The 18,274-nt window shown below is 39.1% G+C and overlaps 1 protein-coding gene and 2 long non-coding RNA genes across 6 annotated transcripts in view; 1 reads left to right on the plus strand and 2 right to left on the minus strand.

Annotated features, from left to right (window-relative positions):
• The window catches only part of LOC111225674 (la-related protein 1B-like), a 30,247-nt gene extending 18,031 nt beyond the window's left edge, over positions 1–12,216 (minus strand). The window contains exons 1-7 of one of the 4 annotated variants that reach the window (XM_022750688.1): positions 11,467–12,216; positions 9,136–9,197; positions 6,249–6,305; positions 5,016–5,241; positions 2,979–3,152; positions 1,772–1,897; positions 1,214–1,382 (exon numbers count right to left, since the gene is read on the minus strand). In XM_022750688.1, coding sequence (XP_022606409.1) covers positions 1,214–1,382; positions 1,772–1,897; positions 2,979–3,152; positions 5,016–5,241; positions 6,249–6,305; positions 9,136–9,197; positions 11,467–11,827 — 1,175 coding nt within the window. In that variant the 5' untranslated portion in view covers positions 11,828–12,216. Of the gene's footprint in view, positions 1–1,213; positions 1,383–1,771; positions 1,898–2,978; positions 3,153–5,009; positions 5,242–6,248; positions 6,306–9,135; positions 9,198–11,466 lie in introns of all 4 variants that reach the window. The other 3 variants (XM_022750687.1, XM_022750690.1, XM_022750689.1) reach the window with 3 other exon arrangements.
• LOC111225675 lies at positions 11,858–14,254 on the plus strand. Its single transcript, XR_002665276.1, has 3 exons — positions 11,858–11,945; positions 13,860–13,895; positions 14,163–14,254. It is a non-coding gene; the product is annotated as an uncharacterized LOC111225675 (long non-coding RNA).
• LOC111225676 lies at positions 13,544–14,235 on the minus strand. Its single transcript, XR_002665277.1, has 3 exons — positions 14,148–14,235; positions 13,795–13,866; positions 13,544–13,716 (listed from the first exon to the last, which is right to left on the minus strand). It is a non-coding gene; the product is annotated as an uncharacterized LOC111225676 (long non-coding RNA).
• Positions 14,255–18,274: the final 4,020 nt, after the last annotated feature.

Here is an 18,274-nt window from a genome sequence, read left to right on the forward strand (position 1 = left end):
CACACACACACACACACACACACACACACTGTACGTCAAGCTCAGCCTGCAGGCAGTGTGTAGTGGTTGTTTCATGTGGAGTGACGCTGGCTGAGTGAGCGGCCTGAATAACGCTGAGGAAGACGAGAGAGGAGAAGACAAGAATTGCCCCCCCCCTCCTCCATCATCGCTTTCTCTCCCCCCTCCCCGAAAATGTTTTTTTTTTTTTTTACATTTCCTTGCTCAGGCCTGCACATAATTCATCCCCTGTCCCCTCCAAGGCACTCAGACTATATTTAGGAGTCCACCTCACCCCTCCACTAGTCTGAGTCTGCTTCAGTAATGAGGCCAAAGTTGTCAGTCACACGCAGAGCGCACGCTGCCCCCTGCAGGTCACATGGAAACCCAGAGGAGATTTACGACACTACCCTTCACATGCTCTGTTTACAGCTTATCAGTCGGACTCACTCGCACCTCTGATCTGCGCTGTGCAGACAGTCTTTACCTGTTCGACTGAGCAGGAGCTGGAGGTTAAAATATAACTTTTCCACCTTGACCTTTTAAGCTTTAAATTTCCTTCATACTGATGAATGACTGAAGATCAAAATGTCTTTACCTGCTTCACAAAAGTGCAAATTAGGTCCTACAGAGTCCCATAAATTAGTGTTTTTGAAAGTGCTTTGAGTAAGTGACTTGTGGAGAGAATGTGTTTGATGCAGTTTAAAGTTATTTTTAATCACAATATTCTTACAGCTGAACTGGTGGGTCTTAAACAGCTAATTTCTGAGGCCTTTGAGGAAATCTATTTGTCACAAATCCTATTAGTGGCAGCCACAATACTGTATGTGGGTTCAAGGATTGTGAAAATTTAGGTGAAACAAATGACTCGTGTATTAAAGCTCCAAAAACCCCAAAAGAAGAAATAAAGTCATGTGATGGACCTTTAATCAAACGTGGTTTAGTGATCATGCACAGCTAACCCTTGCCCTGCTCGGAACAAATACAAACACACATCCTTTTTTGGATCTTTAGATATTTTCTATATAGTCAAAATTACTCAAAATGATAGAAAACAATTGGAAATTAATCAATAAATGGTGACAGTCATGTTTTATGTATTTTTTGTTTTAAACCTCTGGACATTTCAGGAGGTAGTGGTGATGGAAAACAGTGTTATTTCTTTTCTCTGGTGGTTAAGGAGCCCATCATAAGGTTGCTAATGTCATACACTTACATTTGGCGTTTGATGTATTCCTTGAGAAGCTTCTCATCCACTGTGTACATCTGGACCTTGCTGCCGTCGTCATAATAGTAAACCATGTTGGTGCTGAACTCGGTGGCGCCCTGAGCGGAGCCGTCAGACGACTGAGAGTCGCGGAAGCTCTGAGAGTATTCATAACGTCCTGAAAGAGCAGGATGAACAGAAGAAGAAATATGAGAAACACTTACTGCACGCTGTGCATCCTGTGGGAAATTAAAGCCTGCCATGAGCTGCGAAATATTTGATTATGTTGAGAGGTATTTTGTAGCTGGTTAGCTTGTCTCTCCAGGGAAAGAGGAGCAGCCGTGTATTGAAATATTGTTTACTAGTACAGGAAGTGAAGGAAAACATTTTCTAAAAAGCTGAACTGGATCCAGGCTTTTCTCTCATGTTGTTACAAAAGTTTTATGTCTTACCAATTAAAACACCGAGTCATAGCTTTGTGCTTTTAACATGACTGTAAGTTCTGGTTGGTAACCTTTTGTAGAAACTTGGCGAAACAAAAAAACAAACAAACAAACAAAAACATGCCTCGTCCGCGACCTCTGCCGCGCCCGCGCCCTTTCCCTCGGCCTCGTATCCCACCGCGCACGCTCCCGCTGTCACTCCTGATGCTGGCAGTATCGTCTCCGAAGTCCCGCGGCTCTCTTCTCCAACCTGTGAACAAGAAAACATGAAGTTCAGTGTCAGATGGTCCAGATTCTTCATGCAGCGTTCCCTAACCGAGAAGTCCTTACGGTCTCTGAGGGGATGATAAATCTGATAAATCCTTAAGAGGAATTATACTAACAGCTGGTAAGAACTCGACTACTTTCATGAACTAGTTTAGTCTTGTCTATTATTTCTCTCTGTTTTAACATTTTATTTCTTTTTTGCTGTTTAGATATGGGGATGAAGCAACTGAAGCCATTAAATCTTTGGCCTTTTTGCTTGACTTTAACAGTTCAATCAGATCAAAATAGGTGCAGATTAATTTTCTGCTCATCACCTTATAAACTAATAGATTTTTCAGCTGTTAATCTAAAGGGAGCTAACCTGTGTGTGTGTCAAGTTATAGCAGAGAACTGTGGATCAGTGATGAACTAAGAATTTGCCAGCGAAAATCTAAAATGGAGTTTGTTTGTTTTTTTGACATTTGAGATGACAGTAGACAAATGACAGAAAAGAGATGGGGAGCGAAATGCAAATAAGGGCCACGGCCAAACTCAAACCAAGGATGTTCATTGGGTAATATTTTAGTGTTTATAACTGATGTGACCATCTGAATACCTCTGCTGAGACTCGATTCTAGTGATCAAATGTTATCATAACCAACAGAAATGACTAAAATAAAACCCAAGTTATGGATAAAATAAAACAATAATTTTCCTGTTTACAGCCTCTTCTGCTGGTATAAGAGAAAATCTCATGAGCAACATAGACAGAGAGGCTTAACGGGCTTTGAATCACCTGTCTGACACAAAACGGTTCAGGTTAAAGGTTATCAGAGGAGTTTAATTTGTCAGTGTGATCACAGCTTAGTATTTATACCATGCTTTCGTTATGTCATGTGTTAGTATGGAGAATAAAAACCTTCTAGACTCTGGAGAGACAGATGGTAGATGGGGTTAAAGTGGAGAGCAAACATGAAGAGATATTAGAGAGGCGGAGAGCAAACAGCGAAGCCAAACCAGCGAGGGAAGAAGCAAAACAGACACTGAAGGCGTGAACAGAAAACAGTGAGCTGCTGGCCACTTACTCCTGCTGCTATCATGCGCCCTGTTATTATGGAGCGTGTGATTGGGCGACATGGGGTCAGGTGAGTCGCTGGCGAGCTCTGTGTCCAAGCGTGTCGGACCTCCGCTGGGCGCCTTGTCGCCGTCTTCCCGGGACGCTTCCTCCAGCGGCAGAGAAACCCACTTACGTTTGTTACCTAGCGATGATTGCACACCGAAAACACAGCTTGAAGAGTTTTGTTCCAAAATGATCAAAATCCATTTTTGGAACAAATTAAATTCAAATTAAATCAGTGTCATAAAGATCCACTGGTGACGAAACTTCAGGGTGATGCTCTAAGTGTTAAGGGCTCAAATACTCAACTGGACGTTAATGAACATTTGAAGCTTTTTCAAGGAGTTTTTTGGCGCATTATTATTAAAATTAATTTATTCTGGGACAACCACAATTTCAGGTTTTAGATTAATGGCCTTAAAAACATTTCCCTCAAAGAACACTTTGTTTTGTTGAACTATCAAGTCGAGGAAAGTCAAGACAATCAAATTGGTTGAGTTGTGATGTAAAGGCTCTTCACACAATATTAAAGTGAAACCTTGATAATAAATTTAAACCGTTTGATTTTCTTTTACAAGACTTTCATCCTATAATATTCAAAGACTGTGAGTCAAGTCCCAACTCGTAAGAGTGGCTTATTAATAGTCAATCAATTTTGCTTTCAGGGCATACGAGTTATGACATGTTTCCAACATGTAACATAATGCACAACAGAGATCTTATTCATCATCATCTTTGCCACCAATTATCACTAATTTGCTAATTATATCTGGTGAAATGATTTACTCCACGAATAAAAAGGACTTCTGTTATTAGCAGGAGACATTTTAGCTTAAGCTCAATACCACTCACAAGTCATATGGAGAGAACAAGAGCACATTTTTTGCTAGTAGGCAGATTTTGTTACCTTTGGACAGAGCCAGGCAGCTGCTTCCCCCCCGTTTCCAGTCTTTATGCTAAGCTAAGCTAAACTGCTGTTGACTGTTGCCTCACATACAAATGTACTGTACATACATGAGAGTGGTATCGACCTCATTATCTAACTTTTGGCATTTCTCAAAATGTCGATCTATACCTTTAACAGATTTTAATGAAATTTGGTGTAAATTGAGAGTAAAGGGCAAGAAATAAAGGATCAGCTTTTAGCCCTAATCTAAAATTTGATGGCAACTAGGCTAATTTCTGCTAATCTGCTGAGGGAAATTGTGTGATATGATTGAAAGCTCCAGAATAGTTAGTAAATGGACCTTGTTGTGAGATGGTACTGACAACAAGAATTGATTCGTTTTGGGAAGGTCCTCTTCACATTTCTGTATCACTGTTTTATTTTTACTACCGCGACTTTATTAATGTACGTAACTGAATTAACAAAATCTGACACACGTATCCCAGGATTGTCCATCACTGGGTTCAGGTCCAACATTTAAAAAGGCATTTAAAGGATTGTTTATTCCTGAGAGGATTTATTTTAAATCTATATTCAGTAATAAAACAAAGGCCTGTGAGAATCTACAGTGGATTATCTGTAAAGATGGTGGTTTATCTTTTATTAGCCTCCACAGATGTTGGTGTCTGTTATTGCTCTTGTTTAAATGTCTGTAAAGATGAGAGTGAATAGAATAGATAATGCACCACATGCACCAATCTGAGTCAACCAGCAATTACCAACTGTGATCAATACAGTTATTGGCATGCCCCCCCCCCCATGCAGCAATCAAAGATACAAATTATCCCTGTCCAGTGAAACACATTCATCTCCAGAATTGGTTCATTTAAATCATTAAATACTCCATTACATTATCTGAAAAACTGTCACAAAGTTTAATCAAGCTTGTTTTTCTTTGATTAAACATTTTGGAGATGAACAATTTCACAGGACAGCGACGAAGAGTTGAATTAATCAAACTCAATCAGGATCACAGCCACTGTCATCCGCCTTATCGTGATCATTTAAAGGATGCTGTAGAACATGCTTCACTCAGTGACAAAAACTCCTCACCCTCACCTCCTCTCTTCTTCAGGCTGGCGCTCTTGGCGTCCTGTCCCACCTTCGACTCTCCGTCTTTGGGCAGCTCTCCCAGCGGGTCCCGCTGAGCCTCCTGGTTCTCTTTGCTCTCACCGCCGTCATGGCTGCTCTCCGATTTCCTATCCGGTCGCTCCCTCCTCTTCTCCTTGTCTCTGCGTGAGGAGGAAGGCTTCTTTCCGTTGTTGTTGAGGACATTTTGTTGTTGCTGGAAAATCAGACAGACAGCAGCTTTAATTCATGCTTTTAGAGGACGGTCAAATGTCATAAGGCCTTATCATTTCCTTCCTTTAATTTGGTTTCATCTGCTTGTTCCTTGCCTGTTGTTCCTTTGTATAAATCATATTTTGTGTTTGTGTTTTAGGTTATGAACTTAAGAATTAAACACTGACATAATTTTTGTTTTTGTTTCGTTTCCAATGCTTTTATCACGAAGTGGAAAGTAAAGAGATGACAGGAGATGAAGGAAGAGAGAGAAAGGGAATAACATACAGCAAAGGTCCCTGACATGGTTCATGGTCAACACCTCAACCTGTAACCCACCAATGTGCCCTGTTCTTAGTGTTTTATACGGCTCAGAAAAAGTAAAAGAAGACATTTTCTTTTTTTTTTAAACTCATTTTTGTTTTGGAGAAAAGAAAATGTTTTTCAGGGACTCGTAAATTTTTATTTCTCCTGGCATACGGCTAAAGAACTGCAACTGGTTTCACCCTCAGAGCAGAGTGGAGGCAGTAAAAACGAAAACTGATTTTAAATCTAGTAAAACATGTAGAGCATACACTGGAACATTGTTTTCACTACTTATGTCCTGATAAGATTCCCAGTGAGGTAAAAAAAAAACTGGTCACCATTTTAAACATCTATACTCGACTAAATGAAGGTTTTTAACTCAAGATTTTTCTCCTCGCTCTTTTCTGTGACTCATTTTTATAACGTGAAGAACAGCTGACAGATTTGTGGCATGTTTTTATTTTTGGTTTAAGAGAAAATGTGGACATCAAATATTCGAGGCCAACTGCAGAGTTAAAACCTGAACTTTACTGGATGTTTTTAGTGCTCCATCTAGTGAGCAGAAGCCAGAAAAGCTTCTCTCTGTGAGCCGACCACTCTGTTGGTAAAAGCAGCAGAATCAATCACAAAATGCTGACGTCTCACATACATCCAACCACACACACACACACACACACAGACACGTCACACACACACACGTCATACCTCTTTGGCCAGTTCACCAGGTGTGGGCCAGTTTGTGATATCACTGAAGTCACTTGACTGTAAAATTGAGAAAGAAACAGAGAAATTAGCGACAACGAATCATCATTTCAGCTTTCACAAGTCGATCCCCGTCACCTGGACTCGTTTCAGTTATTCTAACATTGCGTGTGGAGCAGGTAGGATCTGAGTGCCCTTCTGGTGGAGACCAGCGGGGAGAAAAAGGAGGTCAGTGCTCCGTCTGCGGGGACACTGCAAACAGCAATGATAAACAGGCCGAGTCACTTTCCACCTCTGTGAATTTTGTAAATTTGGACAATCTGATATGAGATCAAGGTTAGACAGACGAGGGTTACAGTTACACTCAGAGCTGCACAGCACACTGGGCAGGAAATCTAAATACATTACGAATACCATGGCTCTACTAGAGGGATAATATCCAAAAGGATATTTTTTTGAAACAGCGTTTTTTGATTCAAGAGTAATGGAAAAAATAAAATTCATCCTTGAGGGTATTTTGGCTTTTAACCATCTCTGTCTGATGCACGTCTTTTTTTCCTCTTGGTAGAACATATGCTTAAAAGGACAGTTCACCCAAATCCTATTTATTATCAGTGAAAGATGAAACAAAAAAAAGATAAGTGACTATGTTTAAACAACACAAAAGACAAACGGCAGCAGCTAAAAGCCTGATTCTTCATTTCTGACCATAAAAAATTTGGGGTGAAATGGACAAACATCACTGATTTTACAGTTGAAAAATCTGTTTGTGCTTGTCAACTAACATTAACAGAATATACAGGCCTGCTGTCCCACTGTTTACAAACATAACTGCTGTATTCAAAAGAAAAAAGAAAACTTTAATAGCAATTATTTAGTTACTTCATGTTAAAGATAGACCTTGGAGTCAATGTGGGAGTGAAGCTCAGATTTTCTGTTTTAAATTGGGTTTTATTTACACTCGGTTCACAGTGAATTAAAGTCGCCCTGTGGAGTTTCCTCATAAACAAACAAGGCCTCTGTTTACATTCGGTGCTCCTCACCAGACACATTGTGTTCTAACAAACTAATGAATGGATTTCCTGCTTCATTAAACATTTGCATAGCCGCCTTTTTTAAACACTTTAAATCCAGCAGTGTTTACGACACGTGTGTGTGAACTACTCATGATGACAACATATCTTAACATTAACTTCCTTCACATTTGTTTTCTCATCCAAATGAATGATTGATGATGAGTAGAGCTGCAATGATCAATCAATTGCAACGAAATTAATCTGCAACTATTTTGAGAATCAATTACTGATTAATTTATTTTTCCAGTAAAAATGCCAAATATTTTATTCTTAAATGGGAGGATTTGCTGTTTTTGTCTGGTCATAGTAAATTGAATTAGAACTGCAGTGAATAGTCAATTAATTGATTAGTTGACTGACAGAAAATTCATCAGCAACAGTATTGATAATCAATCAATTGTTTTAAGGCTCCAACAAAATTCTCTGGTTCCAGCTTATTTTATTTTGATAGTAAACTAATTATCTTTGGGTTTAAAATTATTGGTGGAACGGAACAAGACATTTAAGGATGTTACAGTGGACTGTAGTGGTTTTTACAGTGGTTTTTGCTATTTGCTGAGAGCGAGTAACTAATCGATTAATTGAGGAAATAACTGGTTATTTATTTGCACTGGTAATACAATTCTCCATGTTATTGTTCTGATAATAATATTTCAGGTTTTTGTTTTTTTTGCACTGATGTTGTACAGTTTGTGCTGCATTGGTTGTGTTTGTGTCTAGGTGCATTTTAAAATTGCCCCCTGAGGACAAATAAAGCTCCTTGAATCTTGAAATTAATCACCAGATTAATCGATAATGAAAATAATTGTTAGTTGCCGCTCTAATTCTCTCTAATCCGCTCTAATACATTTCTTCTTCACACATACAAAGAAAAAAAGTGCAAACATTTTCCACACTATGATATATTAAAACATATCCATGTTAACATTATATATACAGTACATTTATTTATATATTGTAAACATGCCACCTAGCCTTGACAGAATGTGAATACTGTGCAGCTTTAATGTAACCAGTCACCTCTGGCATGTGACTGACTTGACTTTGACCATGAAAATGGCAACAAATTGCATTCTGGGTCATCAGGGTACAATGTAAGGAAAAATGCAATGTATGCGGGAAGGTCAAAACCAGTCAAGTGAACGTGTCCCACTGTAACTACACATATATAATAACATTTTTAAGAGCACATGTAAAAAAGTGGAGAGAAAATGTCCCAATCCTCAGTACATAAACTGTAGCGTTGAAGATAACACTCTGACTGTCAAGTTTCTTTCCTTTTCACAGTCACAGATGTCAACACTTCCCCTGTTTCATTACCTATCTGAAGCCGATAGGCAAAATGTTGTTTAACATTTTGACACATTTCATATTATTTGTTCTCTTTACAACCATTAATTTGACACAATTGTGGTGGAAAAACTGGTTGGAAAAGCAAACAAAACAACCAGTCAGCAACTTAGACCAGCTAACATTTGGCTAGCAACAGATGTTAATTTCCCATCCTGCAAGTCGCAACCTGGCAGAAGTTACAATGGTGAAATCTGAACATATGATCACTTTAAAAAGCCAAACATGTTGGTTTATTTACAAGTGAAAGACAGGCAGCACTCCAACACAACCATTACTTATGACTTCTGTTCGGTTTGACTACAACAGTGTTGTTCTGGGATTAATTATCAAGATATAAAAATGACATTAAACCTGTCATCTACAGGTTTTGGACACTTCATGTTGGTGATATTTTCAATGTCTAACAGAGAAACTTTGACAGATTATAAAAAGGAAAAAAAAACACAAGTAAAGACCATTACCTTGCTGGATTTTCTCGTTCTGGGCTTGCTGGCACGGACGACTTTCAGAGCACTTTGTTGATCTGCAGATACAGAATCAATGAGTGACAGTGACATCATGCTATTTACCAGAACAGGCCTAAATCCAAAGAGTTTTAATCCCTGTACCACAGTCTTAATTCAACAACACCAGCGAGAAGGATGCCAGCCTGGAAGGTTGCTCAACCCTGGAGTTAAAAAGTCATGTACTCTTGCATACTGTGCTGTTTGTGTACAGCACTGGGAATTTGTCAGTTCAGAATGAATAAATACCGCCTCACTCCAGGGACTTGAGCAACTTAACTAGTTGAGGGTGTTTTGTGTACAACCAGTGGCGGTATGTGGCTGCGTCTCCGCAGGCAGCTGCAGGCTGGGAGTGGCCCGCTGCAGCCTGACAGTCCATATCGCTCGGCAGAGGATGGTCGGATTGATAAGAGACGCAGGGCCGAGGCTTCCACATGAATGGGTGTATGCCTGACTGAGCCTGCAGACGTCCACCCACAGAGCTGTCTGTACAGTTACGCTGTAAAATGATGCCTGTGCTCTTGCCAGAGTCGAACACTTCAAATATAGCTCCCCTGCTCGCTCCGGGCTCTGACACACATTCACAACTCAAATTTAGTTGAACAGTCTGAATTCAACAGGACGTCTGCTTCTATTTCAGAGCCAACCAAATAAATATGGCCACACAATGAATCAGTAGCTTTATCAATAAATTCTTACATGTGAAGTGAACTGTCTTTTTTGTTTCAACATTTAAATCGGTAATGAAAAGATTAGATTATTAATCAGTTAGCTGATCAGATGGACAGAAAGTTAATCAATCCAATTCTGATATTTGATTATTAAAAGGGAACTCCAGCAATTAATGATTAATTCAAAGTTAAACTTTCATGAAGTCGAGTCTATAAGAAAGTAAAATATAGATAAAATTGAAGCAGGATCAACTGCAATGCCTGATTTTTAGTCCTAAGTATGAGTAGCACACAAAAAAAACCCTGCATCCTACATTTCCCATGATGCAACAGTGCCTTCCATTAGAACCCCCATCTGACAAACATCCACTTCTTCCAAACTCTGCACCCTGAGTTTGTAACGCAGTTGAAAACAAGTAAACCCCGATCTGATCTATGGCATCATGACAGATGAACTGAACTTCCTGTGTAAAATTGGAGTGCCTCTTTAATTCTGTGGATTTGCTTTTTTCTTCTCGGTTTTATAACTCTGGAAACTGAACATCTTTGGGTTTCCAACCGTTGATCGTACATCTGAAGACACCGCGCTTCATTTTCATTATTGTAATTTTACAAACAATTGAGCAATCAATCAGAAGAGGAGGATCAATAGATTAATTTAAAAAGTCAGCTCTTTACATTTTTTAAAGATAAAACACTTTGAGATGATTTTCACACATAGAAGGTTCCATAAATACATATTATTGTTAATTGATAATAAAAATAATAATTTTCTCAGTGAAAAAGTGTAGATTTTTTTTGTTTGTCAGTCTGAGCAATTGGGGAGGTATGTTAAATTTTGAGAGGCATCTTTTCTACTGTGAATGATTAAGTGGTACACGACAAAAACTAACATAGATAATCCAAAATCAATCCACTATCCATAGTCATTAGATTACAACCCACACCTACTACAACTTCTCCACCTGTCTGGCCACCTTCTTCACATACTTGTGCTTTCACTAGTGACAGTAAAGAGCAGGCTGGTGGGAGGAACTGCAGGCTGCCAGGCCATTGGACATGCAAAACGTGTCTTTTCAGCAGCAGGAGCAGTTAGCCTGGCAGTCTTAGCTTTTATACACCGAGTCAAATCCTGCTGCACAAACTTGAGGCTGATTTTGGCCCAGATTGAGCTTCCCCGTGTGCTGTATTTAACCCACATTAGCCCTGGCACTGTGTCACTGGCATTTCCAAGAAGGGAAAAGCAGTGTGAGAGCCCGTTGGTAGTAGCTAAGTTACAGGCTAAAGAAGTAGCAGTTGTCAGCAATCAACACGTGGTGCTCCGGAGCAATCCGAGCACAGGGGGGGATGGGGCAAATACTGTATGCCACCATCAACACCTCTTGACTGCGCTGACATTCAAGTTTATGCACTTCATTCAGCTCTAAATAAGCCCAAATGAGGTATGACAGGCCCGTGGTGTTCAGGTTAAAGTGGATTTCCCTGCAGTGAAGCTGTCAAAATGCTGCAACAACGTGCTCAGCTGGGGGAGCTGCGTGCTGAGCAGTAACCATATTGTAAAGTTTAGTCAACACAATCTGTTATTATCATGTGAGGTAATTAAAAAAACCCATCTCACCTTTCTCCTGGGAGCTGATATTGTTGATCGGCACTCTGCCCGTGGTCCTCTTCGTCCACGGGTTGACTTTCGGCGGAGGGGCTTCAACAACTTTCCTCTTCACCGCCTCAACAGCCGAGTCAGCGTTGCTGCTTTGGTCGTTTTCTTTGTCGTTTTCTTTGCATTTCTTGTGCGTGTCCGCGGGGCTCTTGGCTGCCTCGGAGCTGTGACCATCTTGTAGTGGTTTCTCCGAGCCTTTCTGCCCCTGTTCTTGATGCTCTTTCTGCCCCTCGGACTTGTTTTGGTTCTTCTCCTCCGCTCCGCCGCAGCTGGCCGCTGTCAAACCGGAGTCGACCTGACTACACTCAACCTCTGTGGACATCCTGCTAGTTTCCTAACAGCGCACAGTGTTAAATCCAGTGTGAATTGTTGGTCCTTGCTCTCCTATCCCAGAGAAAAGTCGTGAAAAGCTCAGGGGGTGACCACATCCACAACTTGAGGTAAACAACTTTTGGGCTGGACCTCGCTAGCCAGCTAACCAAGTAGCTCCTGTAGCTAACCGTTAGCTAGCTAGCGACCATGCAGAAGTCCGCGAGCCCGAGCTAAATGTAGTTATTTACCGCCCTTATATACTGTTTCATACCAACAAGTAGTTACCTCTGAGTCCGTAATCTGTCACCATGTAAACGACACAAGCTGAATGGCTTCACCTGCGAGTTTCTATAACTTTTTTTTACAAACTACTACAGCGACCTCCTCTCGGTCTCTGGTTCCAACTCCACGCTACCAGCTAAGAGCTCGTGCAGCTTGCTGCTCTCTGCCTGTAAACAGTGGCTCTGCTGCCCCCCGCGGCCACAGCGCGCTACTGCAACACAAACACTTTTATTTTACTACATTATTATTATTAAATTATATATATATATTGACAGTAATTTGAAATTTTGAGGAAGAAAACCCAACATGTTCTATATAATATGGAGGTGAAAAACTTTGAGTATAGCTAATGATTATTTCTAGAGTCATAATCAGCTTTAGTGGCAAAGTGTTTAGGCAAGGATTAACTTACTTGTGCACAGTGCATGTGCAAACATTGTCTTAGTACAGTATACACAGACGGATTAGATTTACATTTGATAATAATGATTAATATGAACATGTATTGTACAGTTTGTATATTAAACTGAAGTGTATACACTCAGTTTATTAAGTACAAATAGTAAGTAGTAATTATAGTAGTCCTGCAGTAAATCCTGCCTTCATGAAATTCTGATGTAATCATATTAAAATGAGAGAAACAGCATGTACAATATAAAATAATCTTCCTTTTTATAGGGGACTAAGTTCAGTGCCTCACATAAAAAAAAGGAAAATAGAATCCAAAATTTATATAAAAAAACTGATTAAAATTAATTAATTAAAGTGAAATAAGACAGTAAGACAGAAAATCCAACTTTATATTGACCAATCATTAAAAATCCTGTAGGAAATGTATAAAGTGATAAGTTCTTTGATGTCTTTATTAAGTTCTTTGTTGCTATAACAGTTCTTAATAATTATTATGTTTTTCTTGCAAATGACAGCATCAAATTACAGTAAATTATGTTGTAATAGTGGATTAATGTCAGTAATGAGTGAATAATGGTTCCTTTCACTGAATGATCTTCATTATTACCCAGACTTTATCCAGATTATTTGCAAATAAACAGTCCACAGAATATTCAAATCACGAGTGTGTCCCAGTGTTGTTATCATGTGGACAGATGAACAGTTCACTATACATATACACAACAACATCTGCAAGACATAAAATCTTAGCTTTAATCTGTCTTTTCGGGAGAGCACTTTCAGCAGCTGGGTAACGAGAGGATTCAGTTATTCTGTAAATGCTGAAATTTATAAATAAGTTTCAAGTTTTTAGTTTATTAACAGAAGATATGAAGATGTGTGTGTTGCCATAGTGATCTCACTCTGGAGTCATTGATTAAAACGTCTTTATTTTTATTGTGAGCAAATGTCAGAAGATGAAGAGTTTTGTAGATCTGTGACGAGAATTATAAATACTACCTATATTTTGTTATATACCTTTAGACTTCCACTAGTGTTTGTGTTGTGGGTTTGGTGGCTCCAGCAGGACTCAGCTTTTGTTGAGTCGAATTACAGTAAATGAAACGGGACAAACACAGAAAGCAGAGACATCAGCATCAGGGAGAAATGCTTCAGTGCCGCTGCAGACGATACAGCTCGGGGTTTGGTGTAAATATACGGATGCTCCTGCAGAAAAGTGAGGAAAATGAGCTTTATGAACAGACATCACATTTATAAATCTTCATTGTGTCGGTCGTGTTGTACCTTCGGTGGACAGATGAGTTTTATCTGCTCATCAAATGTCTTTATCATCTCTTTCCCTCCTTCAGGCTGGAACTAAGGAAACATGCCGATTAATTTTCAGGGTCAGTATCATAATTATTAAATCATAGCTTTAAAAGAACAAAATGTCCCAAAATGACCAGGACTATAACCTGATTAATTCACTTCAAAACATTTGATAGAAATATCAATATATTCGTCTTAGCAACCTGCTGTATTTGAAGTGACTTCACGTGGAGTTTAACCTTATCTAAACCAAACTTTTACCTTACTACAACTATCTGTCACAGTTACCTAAACATAATCATTACAACTTTAAAAACATAAAACTTTACCATGTTGTTCCACAGTCCCTTTGCCAGCTTCTCGTGTCCCTTAACAGTGAAGTGGAAACAATCTGCCGTGAAGAAGCTCAAGTCAAGTGTCCCGTCCTGCAGTAAAGAGAGAAGATGTTAAAAAAAAAAAAAAAATAAAAAAGGAAAAAAAAAATGTAAAAGCTTTAAAATAAGATTGTGTGTGTGTGACTTACAGGAAGTCTCGCTGGTTGTGTGTTCTTTACATAAGGTTGCAGAACAACAGCAAAGTCCTTTTTAAAGAAGCGATCGCTGTGCAGAAGCTTCTCTAATCTTCTCTATAAACAAGGGAAGTTAAATAAATGTTAAAAATGTTTTAAAAAGTTGAGCCTTGGTCAAAAACTGTCCACCACAACTTGTTTTGATTTCCATGAACACATCTCAGCTGTAGACTACACAACCACACTTTCTATTCTAGTTAGAGCTGCAACCATTTTTTCATCTTTAAGCTAAAATGCAAGAACAAAAAGCTGTTTTCAGCCTCTCAAAGACGAAGACTCTCTGCTTTTCTGTTCTATAGTAAACTGAAAATCTGTTGGTTGGACATATGAAGACGTCATCTTGGACTCTAAGAACCTGAGACGGACATTTGTCACCATTTTCTGACATTGTATAATCAGTTATGATGACCTGAAACTGCTTCACACACACACACACACACACACACACCTGGAACTCAAAGTTAGTCTCAACCAGCTCCTTCAGCTCGGGGGAGTTTTCTTCAGGTTGAATGAGACAAGAGCAGAAACTCCTGTGAGCAGATTATCAGATTATCACACTATTGGATTATCATTTCATCAGGTTAACACATAATCAGATTATCAGATCAGTTATGATTTGTAATCTCATCAGATCTGGAAACTGAAGTCGGACAGGTGAGATATGGATCCACTGTTGTAGTCACTACAGCACTGATGATATACTACAATACTAGTGAAATACTACAGTGTATATGATGAAATACTACAGTTTATATGATGTAATACTATAGTGTATATGATGTAATACTACAGTGTATATGATGATGATGTTTAATAGGAATAAACAGAGCAAAAGAGGAAAGTGTTTCAGCTGACCTTTGGAGCTGACAGCCCACAGTCGGCCTCTGAACTTCTCTGAGAGGCTTCATGGAAAGAATCTGCACCACGTTCACGATGGTCCTGGGGATCTGGAACCGGAAGACCACATTCATGAACTCAGTTCCTTAAAAGCGGGTGTTCAAATGTCTACATGTCCACCACCGCACAACCACACAAAGCTACGGTCAGGACAAGACTACACCATCACTGTACCAGAGAACCTGATGTGTGTGTTTCATCTGCGAAACTGGCTGAATGAATATGAAATGGAAAAATCCAGCATTAACACTAATACAACTGATTCAGCTAATTTAAGATAAAAATAAAAAACTTTACACAGTTTGTTCGTATCTAGTTTCATTTGTTGACAATTTGATCCAAATACATAACACAGCTGTAGAAGCTCATTTAAATGCCGATGACTAAGAGGCAGCGGCCGACACCATCTTAGAATGACTGGATGAAGAACAGATGATGTAACATTAATAATATTTAAACATTTACTAAATGTTTTATAACACATTATAATGTAGTGATAAACATTTATCAAGAACTGTAACTCCTCCTGTGATGGATGATCACAGGAGGCTGGTGATATAGTGTAATAAAACACTGTCATAATATGAAATATGTCGTCATAGGACACGTTATAATTGTTGACAAACACTTCTGCAATAATACTTCACAATTACAGCGTGTTATGAACCGTTTAGTAACTGATTATGTACTTGCTTTTAAATGCTCGTAAAGTCCTAAATAGCCACAAAGAAAAAGTTGTTTTGATTTAGGTTGAATTTAGCAGCGTCTTAACAGTGCCGTCCTTTCAGAGAGTTCAAAACGCAGGAGATTATCATATTATCTTATTTTGTATAATGCTGCTCGGCCTGAGTATAAACTGCTCCACAAAACAGTCATGGGACCGGAGCAGGCAGCACAAATACACTCACTTCAATGACTTCTGTCAGAAGTCAAGTAACAACCAGCATCACCTTCTTTGTGAGTAAAATGGATTTCACACAGGTGTGACTGGATGCTAATGAAGCTGGCTGTGAACATTTCATCTTGTTTCTTACTTTGTTCTGATGTGAGGTGTGTTTTTGTTTTTTTTTTACCTCATTCATCATCAGGTCCAGAGCTTCTGTCATGTAGTGGATGAAGCTGTCGGGGGAAAACAAAGTCTGTGGAGAGTTTGAGCAGAAGAGGATCACATGCAGTTTTATTATCTTTTCATGTACAGGCCTGATATATATCAGATTCTTTCCCCTGCCACTGACTAGTTGGAGAATAGTCTGTAAATGAACAATCATATGATTTTTCCATCCTGACAAGAATAAAAGTGTGGTGAGATACAGGTTTCTAACAGGACATTCATCAGATATAGAGATTAACTTAATGCAGTGTTTGTCTGTCTCGCTCTGGTTGAGAGTTTCACCTCTGACCACACCTGGCACAGCTGCTGGGTGTGGTCAGAAGCCTCCTTTGTTACACCTGTAACCACACCCTGCAGTCACGTCATGTTGCACTGACACACCCTGCAGTACGACGCTACATCAGCGAGGCAAAGTGAGACGGGGAGAATTTTCATGTGTGGTTTGGTTTGAATTTAAAACCGTGAGATCTCAGGACAAAAATAATGAAATGAAACGAAACTATTCGCTTGGACTGAGCTGTGTGCAACAAATGCAGATTGAATAAAAAGAAAAAAGCAAATCCGCCCACCCCTCCTCACCTTGTTTTTACAGTAATCACAGATGTCGTTCATGCCGATCAGCATCGTCACCACCTTCCAGTCCTCCTGGAAGTTCAGACCCTGAAGAAAAGAACCAACTTTGGGTCATTGAGTTGTTACTGCAGCTGGTGCACAAAGAGGAAAAGTAAGATTATTGATCATTTTATAGAAGAATAAAGGTTGAACCCAGAGACTTACTGGATAAGATTTGAACGTATCTATCATGTGTCGTATCTGATCTGAGACGTTCCTGTAGGAGAAGTTAACTTCAATAAAACAATATCATTTTTATATCAAATCATTTACAGATTTAATTATTTTGATCTTTGAACTTTAGGACTACAGTTGTGGTACAAACAATGGATATATATTCTCTCTGATTTGAGTTATAGCTCCACAAAATCAAACATTTTCCTCCTTTGACTGTTTTGACATTGAACACAATCACAGCTGAGTTTCTAAAACATCAACAGCGAGTCGAACAGACGGAAGGAAAGAGAAAAATCCCCAAGAGAAAACACAAGAATAAAAAGCAGAGAGACAAAGTAAGACACAGTCTCACAGCGTGTTGTGGCCGGTGACGGCGAAGTTGAAGCCGGTCTCGTTGACAGTTGTGGGCTGACCGTGGAACGTCATCACCGGGGACGGACCCAGCAGTTTGGGATTGAAGAGTTTAAAAATATCTAGAGACAGAAACGAGTCGACAGATTAGTTTCAGATCATCTGACATGAATAAAAAGCAGAGAGGAATGTGTGATTTTCTCCAATATTTACCTACATTTGAGCTTAAAGAAAAGCATTATTAAAAAGTTGGTTTTAGTTTTAGTTTCTTTGGAATCAGAAATAATCTCAGCTAAAGAATCATTTTCCCACAAACCTACATAAGAAAGAAGAAAGGACCAGGCTAGGTCACTAACTCGTTCCAGCCAGTGTGTTTATATTCTTATGTACTCAGTATAAATGAACTTACTTGCCAGTGTAATGACATTTTGATAAGTCCCATAACCTCCGATGCTACAGAGAAAGAAAGAGAAATGACACCAATAAAAACATGAATCATAATAATAATTATTATCATATGAAGAATCCATGTAATGGGTCCATATAATAAGCCATAAAAGGACTGGCTAGATAAGATAAAGTTAAATAGGGTGAATAATGTCATGATTAGCTCTGACAGGGAACTGATGTTGTTCAAGAGATGGAGATCTTGATGAGAGGCATAAGTTAAAAATCAATCAATCGATCAATCAGACTTTATTTGTAAAGCACCTTTCATACAAACGATGTAACACAAAATG

Source organism: Seriola dumerili, unplaced genomic scaffold (assembly GCF_002260705.1).
Source record: "Seriola dumerili isolate Sdu_G_001 unplaced genomic scaffold, Sdu_1.0 BDQW01000149.1, whole genome shotgun sequence".
Classification (NCBI taxonomy): Eukaryota; Metazoa; Chordata; class Actinopteri; order Carangiformes; family Carangidae; genus Seriola; species Seriola dumerili.